The sequence below is a fragment of the Sturnira hondurensis genome, unplaced genomic scaffold (genome assembly GCF_014824575.4).
Source record: "Sturnira hondurensis isolate 20B ecotype Veracruz unplaced genomic scaffold, ASM1482457v3 Scaffold0010428, whole genome shotgun sequence".
NCBI classification, from domain to species: Eukaryota; Metazoa; Chordata; class Mammalia; order Chiroptera; family Phyllostomidae; genus Sturnira; species Sturnira hondurensis.
Genome location: NW_028083059.1, coordinates 23955934 through 23974524, shown reverse-complemented (window position 1 = coordinate 23974524; position 18591 = coordinate 23955934). Strand labels below are relative to the sequence as shown.

Sequence of the window (18591 nt, the reverse complement as noted above, 5' to 3'; positions counted from 1 at the left end):
ACAGTCAACCTAGCCAACTACATCCCATATTGAGGAAAGAATGTTTTTCCTATCAACCTCATTCTGGGAAGGCCTTTCAGAAATGTTTGACATCCACGCCGCCCTGGCTGGCGTGGTTCAGTGGATTGAGCATGGGCCTGTGAACCAAAGGATCGCAGTTCCATTCCCAGTCAGGGCACATGCCTGGGTTGCAGGCCAGTTCCCAGCAGGGGACTCATGAGAGGCAACCATACATTAATATTTCTCTCCTTCCCTCCTTCCCTTCCCCTCTAAAGATAAATTTTAAAAAATCTTTAAAAAAAAGAGAAATTTTTGATATCCCTGCCAACATCTTTTAATCATACTTAAATTTTCCTATTCTGCATAAGGCCAAGGTAATTACAAAAAAGAACTCATTACAAAGGATTGTGTTCTTTCTTTCTAGAGCAATGGAGTGAGTAGACAGTAAACACGTTTGGATCTAGAATCTTCATCAGAATATGACAGTGAGGGAGTCAACCAATTCATTTTATCAACTTCTGTTCATATGCTTTTGAGGAGGGAGTAAATGATCAGGTAAAAAAGATGAAGAATGGTGAGAGAAAATGGAATTCTAAGTTAAATACAAACTTACCATTTTAAAGTTGGACATAAAATTTGAAATGCATTATTTATAACATCAGCATCATATGAACTTTTCTCATGTCTTTAATATTTTCAAATTAAAGTTGAATATAAATTGATTATCATTTCTAAACTAAGGGATAAACTGAGTTTGTTTCATGTATCCCATTAATACATTTGATAAACATTATTTTTGTATATACACAAATTAATAACTGTCTTTTAGAATTTAATATAGTTTATCTGAACAAGACAAATTATTCTTCTAAAAGTAACCCTTTCAGCCCTGGCTGGTGTAGCTCAGTGGATTGAGTGCAGGCCTGCGAACCAGAGGATCGAGGTTCGATTCCCACTCAGGGCACATGCCTGGGTTGCAGGCCAGTTCCCTGCAGGCCAACTCCCAGCAGGGGACGCACGAAAGGCAACGATACATTGATGTTTCTCTCCCTCTCTCCTTCCCTCCTTCTCTCCTTCCCTTCTAAAGATAAATAAATAATATCTTTAAAAAAAAATAAATAAATAAAAGTAACCCTTTCAATAACATGGTTTGAAAAGAGTGTTTTGAAAGTGGTAACATCATAAATTTGGTGGTTATCATTATATAGCAATTGAATACTTTAAAGTACATAAATGCATAATTCATGCATTGTGGCACACTGCTTAAAGGGATAAGTGACCAGGTAGATAGTACTAAGATGTAGACAGGTTTCAAATAATGGCCAGAATATTTCAGTCATGCCAATTTACTGTAGGCAATAGAGACCAAACAACTTTGATTTGATTTGCTTTCTCCCACCTCCTCTCTGTCCAGAGGCAGTCCGGTGCCCAGATGTTAATTATAACTGCACCTTGTGATCACTGATGTTTTCATAAATACAATTGCAAAAGGCTGACTTAGGGAGCTCTTTGTATTTCCATGGCGACATACACAAACAAATGACAAATGTGCTTCCCTGAATGCGTGATTGAGCACAGCCCTGGTAGAGTCTGTGTTGGCATGCAAAAGTTTGCTTGCAGCCTTCATGGCGGGTTCATTCAGGTGACAGAAATGCCCAAATAAGCTGACTTCCACACAGAAGAGAACTGCATTTACTGAAAATTTGCCCTGCCTGTTTTATTGTTGGGGATAAAATAGTACAGTCGGTGTCGTTCTTCTAATAAATATTTCAGACCCTTTGATGAATAATAAGTACAGACACAATCCCCTTTTAATGTCATGAGGTGAAGTAAAAGGAAAATAAAATACCTTTTAAGGTCTGTCTCTTTCCCTACCACATTGCTGGAATCCTCCTCTAGCCACACAATAGATTAACTACCCTCTGTGCATACTCTGTTTTGCTCAGCCCTTAATATTCTAAAGCAGGACCGAAGCGGTCGTTATCTGCGGTGGCTCCTGGGCGATTTTCAAGCCCAGCACTACCCACCCAAGTGGCAGTGACACCGGCTTTCACTGAAGCTTTATTACTCTTAAAAGAGCAATTTGGTTGGTTGCACGGCTATTAGGATCACACAGCAGCCCGAAAGCTGTCAGTACAACTGCTGCTCATCTTTTTCACACAATCCTGACATCTTTTCTCTTTTCTGCCGGACACAGACATTACCGTTTTATCATTTTCAATCAAGCTCCCCCAGACCGCTGAGGAATAGATTCCCACGGAAAGCCAGGTGGAGATCGAAACTATTTCCTAGCTGGTGGAGCAGCAGCAGTGCTGACTGTGCCCTGAAAGCAGCCGGATCCGTGAGAAATGTAGCTTGGCTCAGGGCTACTCCAGGGCGCTGCTAAAGATGGCAAACAACACCTACCTCAGGTTTTTCAATGATTAATGCTATTTCAATAACCGGGCGGGAAGAGGATGTGAGAAATCTTGTGAAATTAACTTGTGGAAATGTTATCATCGGAGAAAGTGGGGAAAATTACTAGACTTGAACTTCTCTTCGTTTTGCTGCTCTTTTTCTCTGGACCAACTCTGAGCAAGCTGACCCGGACTCCCTGGAAAGGAAAGCCTTGGAAAGGGGGTAAGTGATGAAAGTTTGTGTTAAAGGTCTAAATAGAGTTAGCGAGGCTAATCAGTGAACAGCTGGAGGTAGAAGGGCTGCTCTGTTTGAAATCAGGTTCTTATTTCAGGAAAGAGAATTTGTGTTGCGGGTGGCTAGGAAGAAGACTTTTTCTGTTACGGATAGAAATGTGTTGTTTTTTTTTTTTTTTTGCAATTTTGGGTTTTCTGTGCTATCAAAGCATTACAATATGTTTTTCCCCAGTGGAAGGATATAGGGCCAGATGCATGCTGCTCTAGTTCAAGGATATGTTTGGTATTCTTAAGAAGCTGCACTATTTAAAAAAAGAAGTGAGTCTGAATATGTTAGATCTTTGAATTGTTAGCAGATTTTGTGAAATAATCAGAGGGATGTGTGAGAGGGAGAATGTTATGAAATGCAGTGCCACCAACACTGATTTTTCTGGCTGACTATATCAGTGTTGATGTGCTAATAAAGATAAATTGCATTAACTTTATTGAAAAAAATCTGTCGAATAAGACCAAGCCTTTCAGTACTTTGGAGTGCTATAATCCATTTCTTCTGCTGTCGAAAAATTATGATGAAAGAGAATTGTTGGTACCTTGTAACTGCCTTTCAGAAAGTTCAATCGATGCTGCTTTTCCTTAATGTCATTTGTTTCTACTAAACACAAGTTATCAGGGTGTCTGTTCTGTGAGTGCTATAAGCCAAAATGATGCTGCAGGAACACGCACAAGAGACTTTCTGGGCAGTGTTTGCCTGTTTGGGAAAAAATCTTGATGGGAGCTATCTGAGGATTTTGCTTTGCAGGAGCAATCTTTTCACCTAATATTTTTTTTCTCAGCTCTAAAAAGGTTTCCTGGGTCTCTCCACCTTTTCTTTACTGTCAGCGTTATGATGTGAGGTTAAAGAGAAGCATGCACATCAACAAGAAGTTTTAATAATTCATCACAGCATCTCAGCAGGGTTTTCTAAACACACGAGCTCCTTCAATTTGATCTTTCCGTGTTTTCCTTTTGTTGCCTTTAAGATATTACACATCTTCCACCTGCTGTACCTTCAAGGGGAAAGTTCCAACAGGCACTTAGCTTAGATGGTTGGTACAGATGCACCCTCAAGGAGTGAAGCTGCAAATTAATTTTGGGCCTTGTAAATTATATCACCACATTACTGTCATTCCTAGTGTTATCAGTGATTTTCTTTCCTTGCAAACTGCAAGCTGCTATTTACGTTAGCCTGCATGGCGACATTTTGGTAGCTTGGGATCTAGAAATATATGGTGTTATTGACCCTAGGGGATGTCAGGAGTCTTAACTTGTACTTCCTATATAAATTTTAAAAGACAGTCAGCACTTCTACCATATGAAGTATTATTTCCCCTGATAAACTTTAGCGGTAGAGTTTGGAGCTCTAGTTACCCAGTGAGAAAGTTACATAGCTGCAAGATTTTAGAGAAAATGTTAACCTAGTCAGAAGGTTTATTTCAAAATGCTTGCATGTGTTCCTAAGCATTTATTCATTCTGCACAGCTTTAAATACAGATGCACTGGATTTTATTTGTAAATCAGTTCTGAAATGTTTCATCTTTGAACACATGACTACTTTTCCCAATGTACTCTAACTAGCTCAGCTAGAAATTTGCTAGCTCTGCTGTACAATGATGATATGACTCAGTCAAGTTCAGGAATAGGCAATTATAGCAACAAATTTCACTTATTGTTAAAAAAGTCCTGTGTATTTTATAAAGGTCAGGTGAGTTATTGGAAAACTTTAAATGTGTTGACTGTTCTTTGCATTAATATTATTCCATTTTTAGTCCCTTTTTTGTCAATGTATATGCATTGCATAAACCTTTCCTGCAGATTCTGAGTTCCCGCAAAGTAGCACTACCTTGATATGCATATGTATATGTTTAAATATTTATTTATTCATGAGCTTGGCTATTTGATGTTTGTGTGTTATGTGTCTGATGGGTTGTAAAATACTGTTACTTTTTTCTTGACATGCTATGCAGTGTTTTAAAACATATTTTTATAGTTTTTCAACATTATTTTATCTTTTGGGGAAGTAGGAGTCTTTTTTAGTATTTTGTAGAATACCTAGCAGAAGTATACGTATGTGTGGGGCACTGTGGAGGTAGTGAATGTGGCTACTTAACATTGAATACAATGGCCAGAGGCAAAGAAGAACAAAGTCTAAAACAAAATTTTAAAGGCTTCTTTAACTATTTCTAATTTGCTTTAAAACTGATGCTCTATTTCTAAATACCCTAGAAAAAGAATAATAACAAAACAATAAAAGTTTTCTTGTGAAGTAGTTTTTTGAACTCACATTGCCTATGTGCATTTGTCTTAGTCTGACTGAGCAGCTGTCAACCTCCGTATGGCGACCGGCCCGCACCCACAGTTTCCATTTTCTTGTATTAACAGAAATCACCACCTGAGAGAAGGGTTATTGGGATGGGGCTGGGAAGTGGCGGCATCATAGACCAGTGAGTGGCTGGGGCCCATGAGGAGTGAAACATGCAGTGTGTGGCTGGGCAGCTCCAAACAAGTATTTGGACGCTGACTTGTTAGAACATTTGGGGGAAATGCTGGTGATTGTTGGCTACCAAGGGATTTTTAAGATCAACAATGAACATGGATCACAAATATAGGTTAATAGGCCCGCGAGTTTTCCTTAGGCACATGCTTTTCTATTTAATCACAATGTATGAACTCCTTAAGTGAGGGCAGGTGTCTCATCTGATTAGTTCAGAGCAGTGTAAGTGATCTTAAGTTTGTATTCATGATAAACTAACCAGAAATCCTAACTACACTGCTGAGATCATCTTCATCAGGATTAATGGACCTAATTGTTTTGCATTCAATTACTCTCACTGGGAACAATGTCTAAAAGATGCAAACAGCTCCATTCTAAAGAGCACAACTTTATCCAGGTTTACATTATAGATGATCATATTTGTAACAAAAAAGGGCTTAAAATATATATATGTATTTAAAAGTCACTCATATTAGAAATTAGAATTTAAGCTACATTTTGATACTTATATCTGCTCTATTGCTGCATAGCTGCTATGAACAGTGGATATAGGAGGTAAATAAAATATAAATAGAAAAACAGGTGTCAATGATTTAAAAGGGGAAGGCCAGCACCAAAGATGATAGTCAAAACATTAAGTGCCGTGTGCAATATAAACAATGACCAATCAGAGCAGCCACTGATCACGCTAAGGGGAGGGGCCAATCCTGACTGCCATTGACACTTCACCCACTCTTCCAGTTGACCTTGACTCTATTTAAATCCACTGGAAGAGGCTGTTAAGTTCCTTCAAACTTCTCAGTCGTGACATGAGGTTAAACACAGAGCATGAGGTTATCAAAACTTTTGACAATATAGAAAATACTTTCACAACAGTCAGAATTACTTCCTTGTATAAATTACAACAGCCAGTTGCCATGTCTGTCTTTGCTAAACAAAGAAAACCCCTCTGTTATTTCATCCCCTCTCTCTAAATAGTCAAAATATATTATGATCACATACTATCACTTTATATTATTTCATGGTGCATCGAATTCCTGCCATGGAGTACTCAGAGTGGTGTTTTGGTTTGTGATACTTTGCATGACCCCATATTATATGTTGAAAATTATTTAGATTTTTTTGTTTTGAAGTTTGCTGAAGCTATTTTTATTTTTTACCTTAAAAGTTAACAAAATTGTAACTATGTGCTGGCTTCTACTATCTACAAGACCATTTTTACAATATTACTTGTGTCATCTTTTCTAGTTGTATGAGCTAGTAAAACTTTTATTTTGTTTTAGTAAGTACCTCACACAATCCAGTGTCTTACATTCCTTTTTCATGGTGTATAAGTGTTTTTATTAATAAAATTTGAATACTGAAGATTTGGTCTTTCACAAACAAAAAAATAAAATTTGTTGGTTTGAAGAAATATAAATGTATCTTTTTGTCTTTGTTGGTTTTCCCAGAATGCCCCTTCACTACTACACCAGGACCCCAGATCAAATGCCCCCCAACCACACTCTGAAAGCACTATTCCATCCTTTTTGACTTGGGCATTTCATTTACATCAGGAGATATTTATCAGTTTTTACGATACTTTATTGTTATGTGTATCATTTTTTATTTTGTTTACTACTTAGTAAGTTATTTAGAGAGAAATTCTGTCTTTGATTCATGTATATTAACATCCAATCTTATATGTAATAGATGTTCAATAATTTGATGAACAAGCAAAACATATAAAAATTAGACTTGTAAAATAGTCTATGACTTTAGGTGTTAATTACATATTTCTTACTTCTGAGTTCTATAACTTACCTTTCTAATGTTGGGAATTGATTTTTATCACTACACTTTACTACATTATTTAAATTTCAGGCTTAGTTATAGAAAATATGGATGTATTTATAGTATTATAAAACTTGGAAAATTCTGGCAGACGCATATAGGAAGTAGTGCAGTAAGGATAAAAAGCAACGTTGTTCAAAAGTAATTTATAATGTGAGATTGTGAGTCTGTAACTGAATTGTATGAATATTCATGCAAAATGTAGCATGTTCTTTGTGGTATGTATAATTACTATATATGTTTTTCATTTTTTAAAAAATTATTTAACCCCTATCTGTATGCAATAAATAGAGTTAAAATCTTAGTTTTTTTTTACAACTGAAGAGTAAACTCCAAAGTAAAGTTGGAAATGAGTATGTGTTTTCTATGGTCAAAAAATTTTCCAAGTACTATTCAGAAAAAGAAATCAGGGCATATGCTTAACAATTATATGAAAATTTGTTGTAAAATTTGCTCATGTTCTCTAGTATTATTTTAAAAATAGTACTTGATAAACTTAGCAAAATGCATAAAAAACTTTGATAAGAAAAAATACTTTTTGAGAATAATTATGAAGTTAGAAATTATGAAATTATGGCTTGAATATATCTTATCCACAGCCACTTTGTCTTTTATTCAGATTCATTGACTTTCTTTTAAATTCAAATTTTTATTTTAGTTATCTATTTATTATTATATAATGTGTTTATTGCCATGTGATTAAAACACTCCAAGATTTTATGTGATAGTTACCTAAAATGCATTTTATTAGATGACAAATGGAGGAAAGTTGAAAAGGCATTTGAAGTATTCTTTATATTAGAAAATAGGTAAAAAAAGTTTTTTTATTTTGAACTCATAAATAGAAAACTACTTTGATCAAAAATGGGGAAAATAATTGCCTAGGAAGCAGAGTGCTGCTCCATTTTACACATGTAATTTGGGGCTCTGTAGTTCCTTCATGAAGTCAGATGGTGCCCACGGAAAGTATGATATGCAGATGTAGGAATGCATTCTACCTTCACCAGGTAGGTGTGCGAGTTCCTGTTTGGGTGTGTCCTTCAGTTCCACCCCTCTCCTCCACAGGGAGAGGATTCAGTGCCAGATCACACACAAAAATAACTTTGCTCTGGAAGTCAAAGGGAAATGAAGATTTTTGAAGAAGCTATTTACCTTTAAAAGGTGAAATGAATTGACAGTAATGAAATGCCCTGGGTACTTGTAGGGGTCCACGAATCCTTGGGTAAGATTGTGTCAGCCCTTCCATTGTAAGCTGTATTTTCAAAGCCTTTACAACTGAGCCATAAAATTTTTGCTTCAGGACGGATCATGGCTAACATTTTCTTTTCTAAAATTTACATCTTTCACCTTCAAAGTTATTTGAGTGTAGAAAAATGAAAAGTAAAATACAGCTATATTCACAGGCTTTGTTATTTGAAAAATAATTAAATTTTGAAAATGAAAATTTAACAATGAGAATTTACAATAAGACTTGTTTAAGTCAATTGAAGATTGTGTGAATTAAATAGTCACCTTGATCTTTTATCTGGAGATCTTTTATCTGTTATAGATTTTTTTTAAGAAACCAAGGTCACCCAAACAAGAGGTAATATTTTTCTAAAAAGGGAAAAAAATAAGCACATTCCATTAGAAGACCGTTATCTCTTCAGAGACCAGACTTTCATCAGGGCCCATGATGTCATCTAGAGTTTTCTTTCAGCTGCTTAGCCACACTAGGCCTCAGGAGTTTCTTTACCCAGGGATAGAATTTAAGAAAAGCAACGGAAGAATCACACTTTTATAGTTATAATGTTAAAATCAAATCAAAGTTCAAAAGTACTTAACTAGAAACTAAAAATTATATGCAACTTCACAAAAGAAAGGCATTTTTTTTTTACTGATTTCACACTGGGTTTTTAAAAACCATTTATTGAGTAGGTACTTAAATCTAGTCTACCAAAGACACTGAAAAATACTATTATATATACAGGTTTCCACCCTCTAGGAACTTGTGACCCATATGTACTTCTGAGGACTTTTATTTTGGTAGGGGTGGGGAGAAAAGAGGTATTCCCCTTAACTGGCATGTCTCCAATTAAAGTAAGTGACTGTAATGTTAAAAACAAAACAAAGCAAAGGTTGGACTTGGTGCTAGTTCAGGAGGAAAAACGTGCAAATATCCGAATTATATTCTGAAGGTATCTTTGTACAGATTTTACCATAATTTAGGGTAAAATTGGATAAGCCACATTGAATTTGTTTTACAAGTCATTTTTTCACTTCTGGATGGTTTATAATGACTTTTCTGATTGTTCTATGTTTCCCATTTGCACACCTTTTTAAGAAATGAGAAAACAGTGGTCTTTTATAGTACAAATAGCATTCATATTTGTGTTTGTGTGATATTTCAAAGTAACTTTAGCTAGTGAATAGCTGTGTCAGTTTATTTAAAATATACGTTTCACATAATCTGTTTGGGACCTTTAGTTTGCGGTGTGGCAGGGTGGTATATACGGTCTAGCAAACAGTCTATATCCCAAGATGAGAAGGAGAAGCTGCTCTTCTTGATCATAGGGAGGAAGCAGTTGTGAAGCAATTACTTTCTAAGCAGGATGTGGTTTATACATAACAGATTAAGTTGAAACCTAGTCCACTTTGCTGTGAAAATATTCTCCTATACATCAAATTGAGCCTACCGTGTGTGATTTAGCTTCCATTTTGTAATACAATTCTTTTGTAAATATTAATGGTATGTTATTCAAGCACCAGTAATGTGAAGACACAATAAAATTTTTTTTCACACATTTGCTAATAATATTTATTGAAATGGCTCCATTTAAAATTCCAACTTTGTACAAAATGCTAAATTACTAAGACTATAGTCTCACATAAAGAAAATATTTGCCTGGTATTATTCAGGAAAATGTAAAGGTTTAATGAGTTAATTCTGCACAGCCAATTTAGAGCCCTTGATATGTTGCCAGAATAAGTATAGAAATTAATTCCTTCTGTCAATTTACGAAGAGTTCACCACATAGACTATTAGGATAGACCTCACATATGCTTGGTAAAATCCCTGTCATATCAATGTCAGGGCTCTGCCATCAAAGCAGTAGTTTGTCAAGCTGGGCAAAGTCCAAGATTACGTTTTGGAGATAGGGGTATTTCACAAAATCTCCAATGTAATAGTTGGCAGCTAATAAAGAATGTATTTTAGGGCAATCTGGAATGTAACTAAAGTGCCTTCCACAATCCACAGGGGCCTAAGACTTGCTGCTGGCTAACTAGTACAGATTTTCACTTATCCAACAGAATGTGCCTCTCCTGCTCAGGGACTACACAGACCAGCACAGAGACACATGCAGGGATTTGGGGCTGAGGTTATGGACTGCCAAGTGTGATGAGTTAAACTTGATGCTCTGTTTGGTAGAGAACTTTGCTAATCATGTATTTCCACTCAAGGCCCTGGAAGGGTTATAGAAATAATTTGTACATGCAAAGTGAAATAACTTGTATTATATATTATTTTATTTTATTTTTATTAGAAAAAAATTGTATGTACATCAACTAGATCCCCATATTCTGCTTACACAATAGGAAACCTAAATATATATATATATATATTCACTTATTCAAATAAATATTTATTGAATGCTCCCCCAAAGAAACATAACTTAAATAATAAAGATACAGGTGGAAAAATAACTAGTACAATACATGAACTGTAAATTATTACTCTAGTATTTTTAATATAGATATTAAAATAGATATTTCAAGTGATAATAGCTACAATAAATAAGGACACAGTGGTATGGAGCTACATGCTGTATAGGTCCCTCCCCTCCTCTCCCCTTCCCTGTTTCTGAAACATATATATTCTGCACTAGGCTCTGTGTTATAACATTTCTTTAAATTTTGCAGCATAATGCTCGCATCAACCCTACATGAAAGGTACTGTTATTTTTGTCATCCCCATTTGTCATATGGGTAACAAGCTGACTACAGTTATCAAGCTGTATATTTTTGAGCCAGGTACCCAGCCCAGGCAATCAATGTGATGCAGTTGGGGGATTATCAAACAATCTGCCTGATGCTGATGAGCAGCATGTTGAGAATTAATAGGAAATAGCAGAACCAGTTAAGTACAGCTTTGAAAATCATGCAGAGTGAACTAAAATGTATAGAATTGGAAGCAAGGGGCCATTGAAGGAACTAGTAAGACAGGTCTTATGTGATGACTGACTACAATATTTGGGAACAACACGTGGTGCCTACTACCTGGGTATTTTGCAGGTAACAGGCACCCTGTAGAAGGCATGTCTTGTTACATTTGGAAGATGTACCTTTTTATCACTTTAAAACAAAAGCAATGACACGGAATCATCCACTAGAATAAAATTCAGGTTGTGATGCTGGTCTTCTCACTGTGAAGAGTTTAATGTACAATGGCACTGTTATTGAAAGTTTTCACTGAAAACTGACTGCCTTCTCTTGACACCATGTGTGTGGTGTGAATCAAGCCATCTTCTTGGTAGTTTACTCGACAGTTCAGAGTACTTTCTATCAAAATTATTATGTGATTTTGTATTACAACTCTAATAAATTAGTCTCTGTATGTGCATGCCTATATAATATACATTATGTAAGTAAATATATATGACCGTATCCTATATATAAACAGTTTATCTTTTATAATCATTATATTTAATTACATAGTATAAATTATGTGTTTATGTAACATACCTTTTAAAATAAGCTTCACAGAGGTACAAAAATGTAGCTTAAAGCCTCAATACACACTTTCTAAAAAGAGTTCTTCATGTCATAATTAAATTATTAGATAACCTTTAAGATTTACTTTTATAATTTTAAATGCCTTGTGAATATATTTGAAAGCATTATTTTGTTCATCTGTTTGAAGGGTCTAGGCAAGTGAATGGATATACTAGTCAAGTAAATAATTTTGAGAGTGGTAGTTTATTTTTCAAAATTAAAACATTTAACAGAATAATTTTAAAGGCATGATATGAAGATACTGGAAGTCAGTTTTACTTGTAAGTGTCACCTACTGTCAATTAGATCTGGCTAGGTTATCAAAAACTAAATGATCAATAGAACTGAGAAGATCCACTCTTATGGATCCTATTGTATGTTAGATTCTTATAATTCTGATTATAAAATATTGCCTTTGATATCTTATAGATACATTTCAACACAACTTTATGGTATGATTGCTCACATTTGCTAAACATTTTGACAACATCATAAAGGAATAACAGAGAAATCAAATTTCTCCCCACTCTGCCATTTATTAGCTACACGCTTTATGGGGAGTTGACTTCTATAATTTCCAGTATTCTCTCAGTACTCTTGTGTGTGTAACATACAAGACAGTAGGCCTACAGTTACTGAAAGTGGTTTTTAATAAATATCTTCTCCATTTACTCAATTATTTTACTTATTATTTTCAATACACACACACACACAAGCTAAAGTATAATTACTAAAATTTCCTGAGCACTGCTCGTGTGCCAGCACTGTGTAAATGCATTCTATGCATAATCTTATTTAATCCTATGTCTATATATTAGGCCCTACTTTTTCTCTTACTTTATAACTCAAAGAGCCAAATCTGTTTTTTTCCCTCCTCAATCTTCATTTGAATTCATCAATCTGTATTTTAGGCTCATTAAATATGTAAAAATGTTAGATCTGTGTGTGTGTTGGATATATATATATAGATATAGATATAGGCACACAAGTATATATGTATATATGTATTATTTTTAGTCAAACAAAATGCAATTATTACTTAATATGTCAATTAATAAAACACTAATATCACATTGGGTTTAAAATAAAGACAAGTGTGTCCATGATTAAGAAGACATTTGTGAAATATTGATAGTGAGAAAAAAGCAAAAATATTATATATTTAGGAAATTCAAGAAGATATGCTTAGGTGGCATGTAGTTGATCATTCTCATTTAGTATATATAAAATTGGAGTATTTACAAGGGCAAAACTGCAACTGAATGAGCCAGGTCCAAAACCAGATGGCAAGAAAAAGTTTCAAGCTGTTTCTTTTGGAAATTGATTTTAAGATTTCCACGTGCTGCATTACATTATAAGTTCAAATTAATTTTAAACTTTTAATTTTTCATATATATCTTTATGATGCTTAGTACATATTTGTTGTCTGTCTTGTTGCCAGTAAGTCTAAAATCAGCACCAAACAGCTTTCCACTGTGCAATAAAAGCACACAAAATAGCTCTTAACTGTGTGCATGTTGTACTCCACTCAATAAAAGTTTTACGAGACAAGAAGGTTTTTCTACTTTAGGGTCACTGTTAGTCTGAATAATACATTAACATGGAGGAACAGTTCTACTGAGGATTGCAACATAGCTTTAATAGAATTATCTGTCATTATTGCAATTGATGAGTTTGTTCTACCATTAAACTTCATATCATACTAAACATGTCTCCCATCAGAACATAATTTAAAGGAAGAAACTGAAGGAGAAAACATGGGTCGTACTTTGAGGTGTTAAGAGTCAACACTAAGAAGAAAAAAAGAGATCCCTTATTTAGCCTCAAAACCCACAAGGGGTAAATAAAATGCTACTGACACATGACGCAATGCTCTTCTTGAACTGAAGCTACCTGTTGGTTTGTTTTTTCCACTCCAGGACTCACTTTAGAGAGTTGCTTATGTATACCTTAAATTCATTATTTAAAAAAAATGTACAACTACTAAATGGGTGCTTTCTAAATGTTGTTGTAAATGGGAATATTGCAAATCAGATACAGCAGAAAAATAAATGGGGTTTTCTCTCTAATTTAACCAATTGACAATTGCTTCAATTCTTCAAATTGACTAACAGCATGTTTGCTATAGGTTGATTATTTGAGGCAGGGCTTAAGTAATTTACAGAGTTTGTAGACTTAAAATCATGCCTCAGTGTCCAAGAAAGTATGGATATTTTAAAGTACATGATAATAAGAGTCTTTAATTAATAAAATAAAATTTGTTTGATTTCAAGTGAGACCTTCCTTCTTCCAAAATGTTCTCCCCTCCCCCTCCATCTATTTGAGGAGAAAAAGAAAACACTTACAAATGTAATTTTTCTGTTATCTGCTATGGTCTGAGAATGTGGTTTTCTGATAAATGAATTTTTAATGTGAATAGAAATATCACAAAAGACCAAGTCTATGGAATAACCTCAGTATATTCTTAAATGCAACATTGTATTTAGTATTATACTGCAAACTCTTGTATATTCTTATATTTTAGGGTATATCACAGTGGGACAAGGTCTTCATTATGAATATCAACTATTATGGTATCAAAGCTAAAAAGAAACCAGTTAGCAGAGTTTCACAATCATTATATCATAAACTGAATTTATGGCTTTTTATTTATGCATTTTAGATACGTAAATAATTAATTAAATCATGAATATTTTGAGTAGGCAGTCTGCATATGCCATTCTTTCCCACTGTGCCCCTTAGTTTAAATTCAATAGTAATGTAAATACTGCCTTCGAAGTGTGTGGAGTGGCAGGTGTCAGAGTGCAGCAGTAAATGGAGGGTGACTGCAGCCTGGGTGTGACACACCTTTGTCTGTGTGCTAGTCTCTAGGCCAAATCAGCTCACGTTGGGCATTTCTCACCTGCTTATTCATGAATGCCACATACGGCACAAAGATGTTATAGAAACATTTTAAAATCGTTTTAATATTGTTAATAATCAAGTTCCTATGAAATTATTTACTATCACAATGTTTGAGAAGACGTTGGAAAGGAAGTGTCATTGTTCCTTGGTCAAAAGGGAATGGCATTAGCTTGAATAACTACGCTAATAAAATCTGTGTAGCTTTAAAACATGATCAGTCAGAGTATTCTCTGGGATTCAATTATCTGAAACTGAGAACACCGTAGAAAATACATTTCTAACAAGTTGAGAAATAAACACTGAGTCTTTAAAGATAATTTTAGAAACATTGGGTAACTAAGAACAAAGCATGCTGAAAAACATGACAAAATACTTCCGTGCTGAAGTTTTGGTGATACTGAATATTTTATTCTGCATTATCTGGAAATTCCTGATCTTGGCAAATAAGGATTCTTTCTGAGTTTTAGTAGTTATTGTAGCATTTCAGCAGAAGTTAGTTCTTATGTAAACCTAAGGCTCAGATCAACTTATTTTCCATTTAAACAGTAACATATGGTCAATGCAGAAATGCTGGGACTAGGGAGAAAAGCGTTTAAGAGAACCCAAATTACTATAACCCCTCCTCCTAAGAATAATCACTTTAATTTTGCCTCGTACTTTTGAATGCCAAGAAAAAAAATATAAAATATGTATATACCCGCATATACATAAACATAGTGGTAAACAGGTACATTATATTACATAATAAAGTATCTATCCGTAATGCAGAATACATGTACAGAATTATTATCTCATATGTATAATTTTATATCATATATTATTTTACTTAAGTTTAGATTTTGTCCAGTTTGTACTATTATTCTGCTATAAATATCTTTGAGCATTAATCTGATCATTCCCTTGGCAGAGTTTCTAAAAGTAGGGTTATTATTGCAAAAGGTATGATTGTCTTAATGTTCTTGATTCATAATGAGGAAGAGTACAGCATGAAGGAGTACAACTTATACACTCATAAAATTGTATTTGAATGACTAATGAGAAACACTATTAATAGAATAAAAATAGTTTTAATTCTATATGCAAATGTAGTATTCCATTATTTTAAACAAAGCATATTTTATTATTATGAAATTTGAATGTATATACATGAATTAGCTATACATAACATATTTTTTAGATTTCTTTTCAATTTACTATTAGAAGCACATATTGTCAATCTTCTCTTCCATTTAAGTACATGAAAAATGTGCATTTAAATTTAAGAATAATGTTCAGCATTGTCACAATTCAATATCATAAAAAGCAGAAATGTGTTGAAAATCATTCCTTGATTCTTCTAACCAGTATTTCATATAAATCTTTTATATATTTGAAGTAGATGATTATGGCCAGAGTCCAACATGAGAAAAAATGTAGCTTGCATAAACATAAACGCTTTAGGTTAATTTTGAGTGGCTTAATGATCACTGGCATCATTTTATATGAAGAATATCCTAATTTAAGCAGAAAATGTTATATGAAGGTTAAGAAAAATGTAACTGCATATGCTGGCCATATTCATATAATATACAGATTTTTTAAAAGAAATAGTCTGGATGTCATGCTGTTTGAAACAGTGGAGTAAGGAACATATAGACAGTAGTAAATAGGGTGTTGAAAAGTTTTCAAAACTTTTTTGAATGAGGAATGTCCTAAAAACTCTAAGCTGATTAGCCTGAAAAATGAGGAATAAGCTAAATTTTTTTCAGAATCACACAGAAGGATGGAATGAAAGCCCGTCTGATACTTCAAAGGGAAGGGGAGGAGATGCCCTCAATGCATAAATTTGTGTTCCAAAAGGAAAGAAAGACAAGGAATTAAAAAAAAAGGAAAATAAAATGTAATGAATTGATGCTTTAAGAAGTTCCTTATTTTAGATCAATATAAAAAATAATGCCCAGAAGATTATAATTATCTGAAGATGGCAGGTCTGTCTTGTGGACACCTGTACATGTTGTCACTAGAAGTTTGAGGACAGAATGCAGGGCTACCTGTTAAGAGGATTATCTCTTTCTTCCCATCCTCTTAGGTTATATGGTTACAGAAAATGAAACTAAAGCATCATTTTGCTGAATATGCTGTTAAATCATTTAAAAATATTCCTCTAGGTATTAATTGTCGTAATTGGAAACTTTGCTAACAATTGAACATTATATTTTTTACTTTGACACATTTTCTCTAAACTAGTATGTATTGTGCTATAAAGTGTATGATTCTATTTTAATAAAGTATGCCATTAATTGTCATAGAATACCCCAGACCTCATAAAGAGTGGCAATGAGTAAAAGACTCCAAAAGAGGTCACTAAGCAAGAATGCAGATTAGTTTGCCAGAATGTCCCAGTTCCCCAAAGTAGAAAAAAGACTCTGGATCAGAGTAAGTCAGTTAACAAATGACACATGCACAGCACGAGGTAGTAAACGTGAGGAGTTTGGTGTGGTAGCTCAATTTCCCTCACCTGCAAGCCCCACAGAATGACACAACAAGGCCAGATGAGCAAAGGGACCCAGGTCTGGTCCCTTTTAAAGAAAGGTCTTGGAATCTTTTAGAGGAAAAAAAAAAAAAACACTTCTGTTACCAAGGGAAATAAGTCCTGTAGGATAGTCATCTTTTTTCTTTTTCTTTTTCTTTTATAGACACTATTACAAATGTCCCCATCCCCCACCTTGTCTGCCTCCACTCAACTTCTACCCTCCCCCTGTCTTTCCCCCTCCGTTTCCTGGAGCCATGGCCACAGTGCTGTCTGCATCTATGGATCCTGCAGGTTATGCATACATGTGCTGTGGCCAACCCCTCCACCCTCTTTCACCCAGTTCCTCTCTCTCCTCCCCTCAGACACTGTCAGTCTGTTTCACATGACCATGCCTCTGTTTCTATTTTGTTCTGCAGTTTATTTTGTTCTTTAGGTTACCCCTGAACATGTAATCATATATAAGGTAGTCAGCTTGACCTCCTTTTGCTCATGCAACTTGCTGCAGAAGCAGCTCAGAGTCAGGAGCTATTTTGCTTTGTGCTTTGCCAGGCTCAGCAAGGACTACCAAGAAATGGGGTTCATGGTAGACTGTTGTCTAAAAATTAATAGAAACTTTTTAAAAAAGATTTTATTTAATTTTAGAAAGAGGGGAAGGGAAGGAGAAAGAGAGTTAGAGAAACATCAATGTGTGGTTGCCTCCCACGTGGCCCCCCACTGGGGACCCGGCTCGAAACCCAGGCATGTGCCCTGACCGGGAATCGAACCGCGATCCTTTGGTTTGCAGCCCATGCTCAATCCACGGAGCCACACCAGCCAGGGCTAAAAATGAATAGAAACTTTTAATCCAGTAAAAGAAAAACAAACAAACCAAAAAATAATAATAAAACCTTTTTCTCAGGCTAAACACTTAGTTCTAACTGTGGAGGAAAATATTTTCACTCTGTAGTCTTTCTTTCCAAATCCTCTTCAAAGGTCCTCTGATTTGCTTTTTGCAGGAACAGTGGTGCATTTATTTTAAATGTCTTGTTTAGAGTTCCCGTGACTACACTGGAGCATTTTCAAAGGTCTAACTAGCAAGAGAATCTGGCTTTCGGGAATCCACATTTTCATGCAAAATATATATACTTAGAAAACTTTTATCTAAATACTAAATGTAAAAGATAGTACTTTTAAAAAATGTTAGTGTCAACATTTTCATATCTATGTAGGGTTTTGTTTGTGTATTATCCTCACCCAAGGACATGCTTATTGATTTTACAAAAGGGGAGGGAGAGAGAAACATTGAGTCATTGCCTCTCATATACACCCTGGCTAGGGACAGAAGTCAAAAGTTAGGTATGTGCTCTGACTGGGAATCGAACTTGCAACCTGCAGTTGACCAGATGATGGCCTATCCAACTAAGCCACACTGGCTAGAGCTCTGTGTAGGT

At 34.9% G+C, this 18591-nt stretch overlaps 1 protein-coding gene across 4 annotated transcripts in view; it reads left to right on the top strand.

Annotated features, from left to right (window-relative positions):
• The first annotated feature begins 1997 nt into the window (after positions 1–1997).
• The window catches only part of ROBO2 (roundabout guidance receptor 2), a 1307581-nt gene continuing 1290987 nt past the window's right edge, over positions 1998–18591 (top strand). For 3 of the 4 annotated variants that reach the window (XM_037059034.1, XM_037059035.1, XM_037059033.1), the window contains exon 1: positions 1999–2619. In XM_037059034.1, coding sequence (XP_036914929.1) covers positions 2490–2619 — 130 coding nt within the window. In that variant the 5' untranslated portion in view covers positions 1999–2489. Of the gene's footprint in view, positions 2620–18591 lie in introns of all 4 variants that reach the window. The other variant, XM_037059032.1, reaches the window with a different exon arrangement.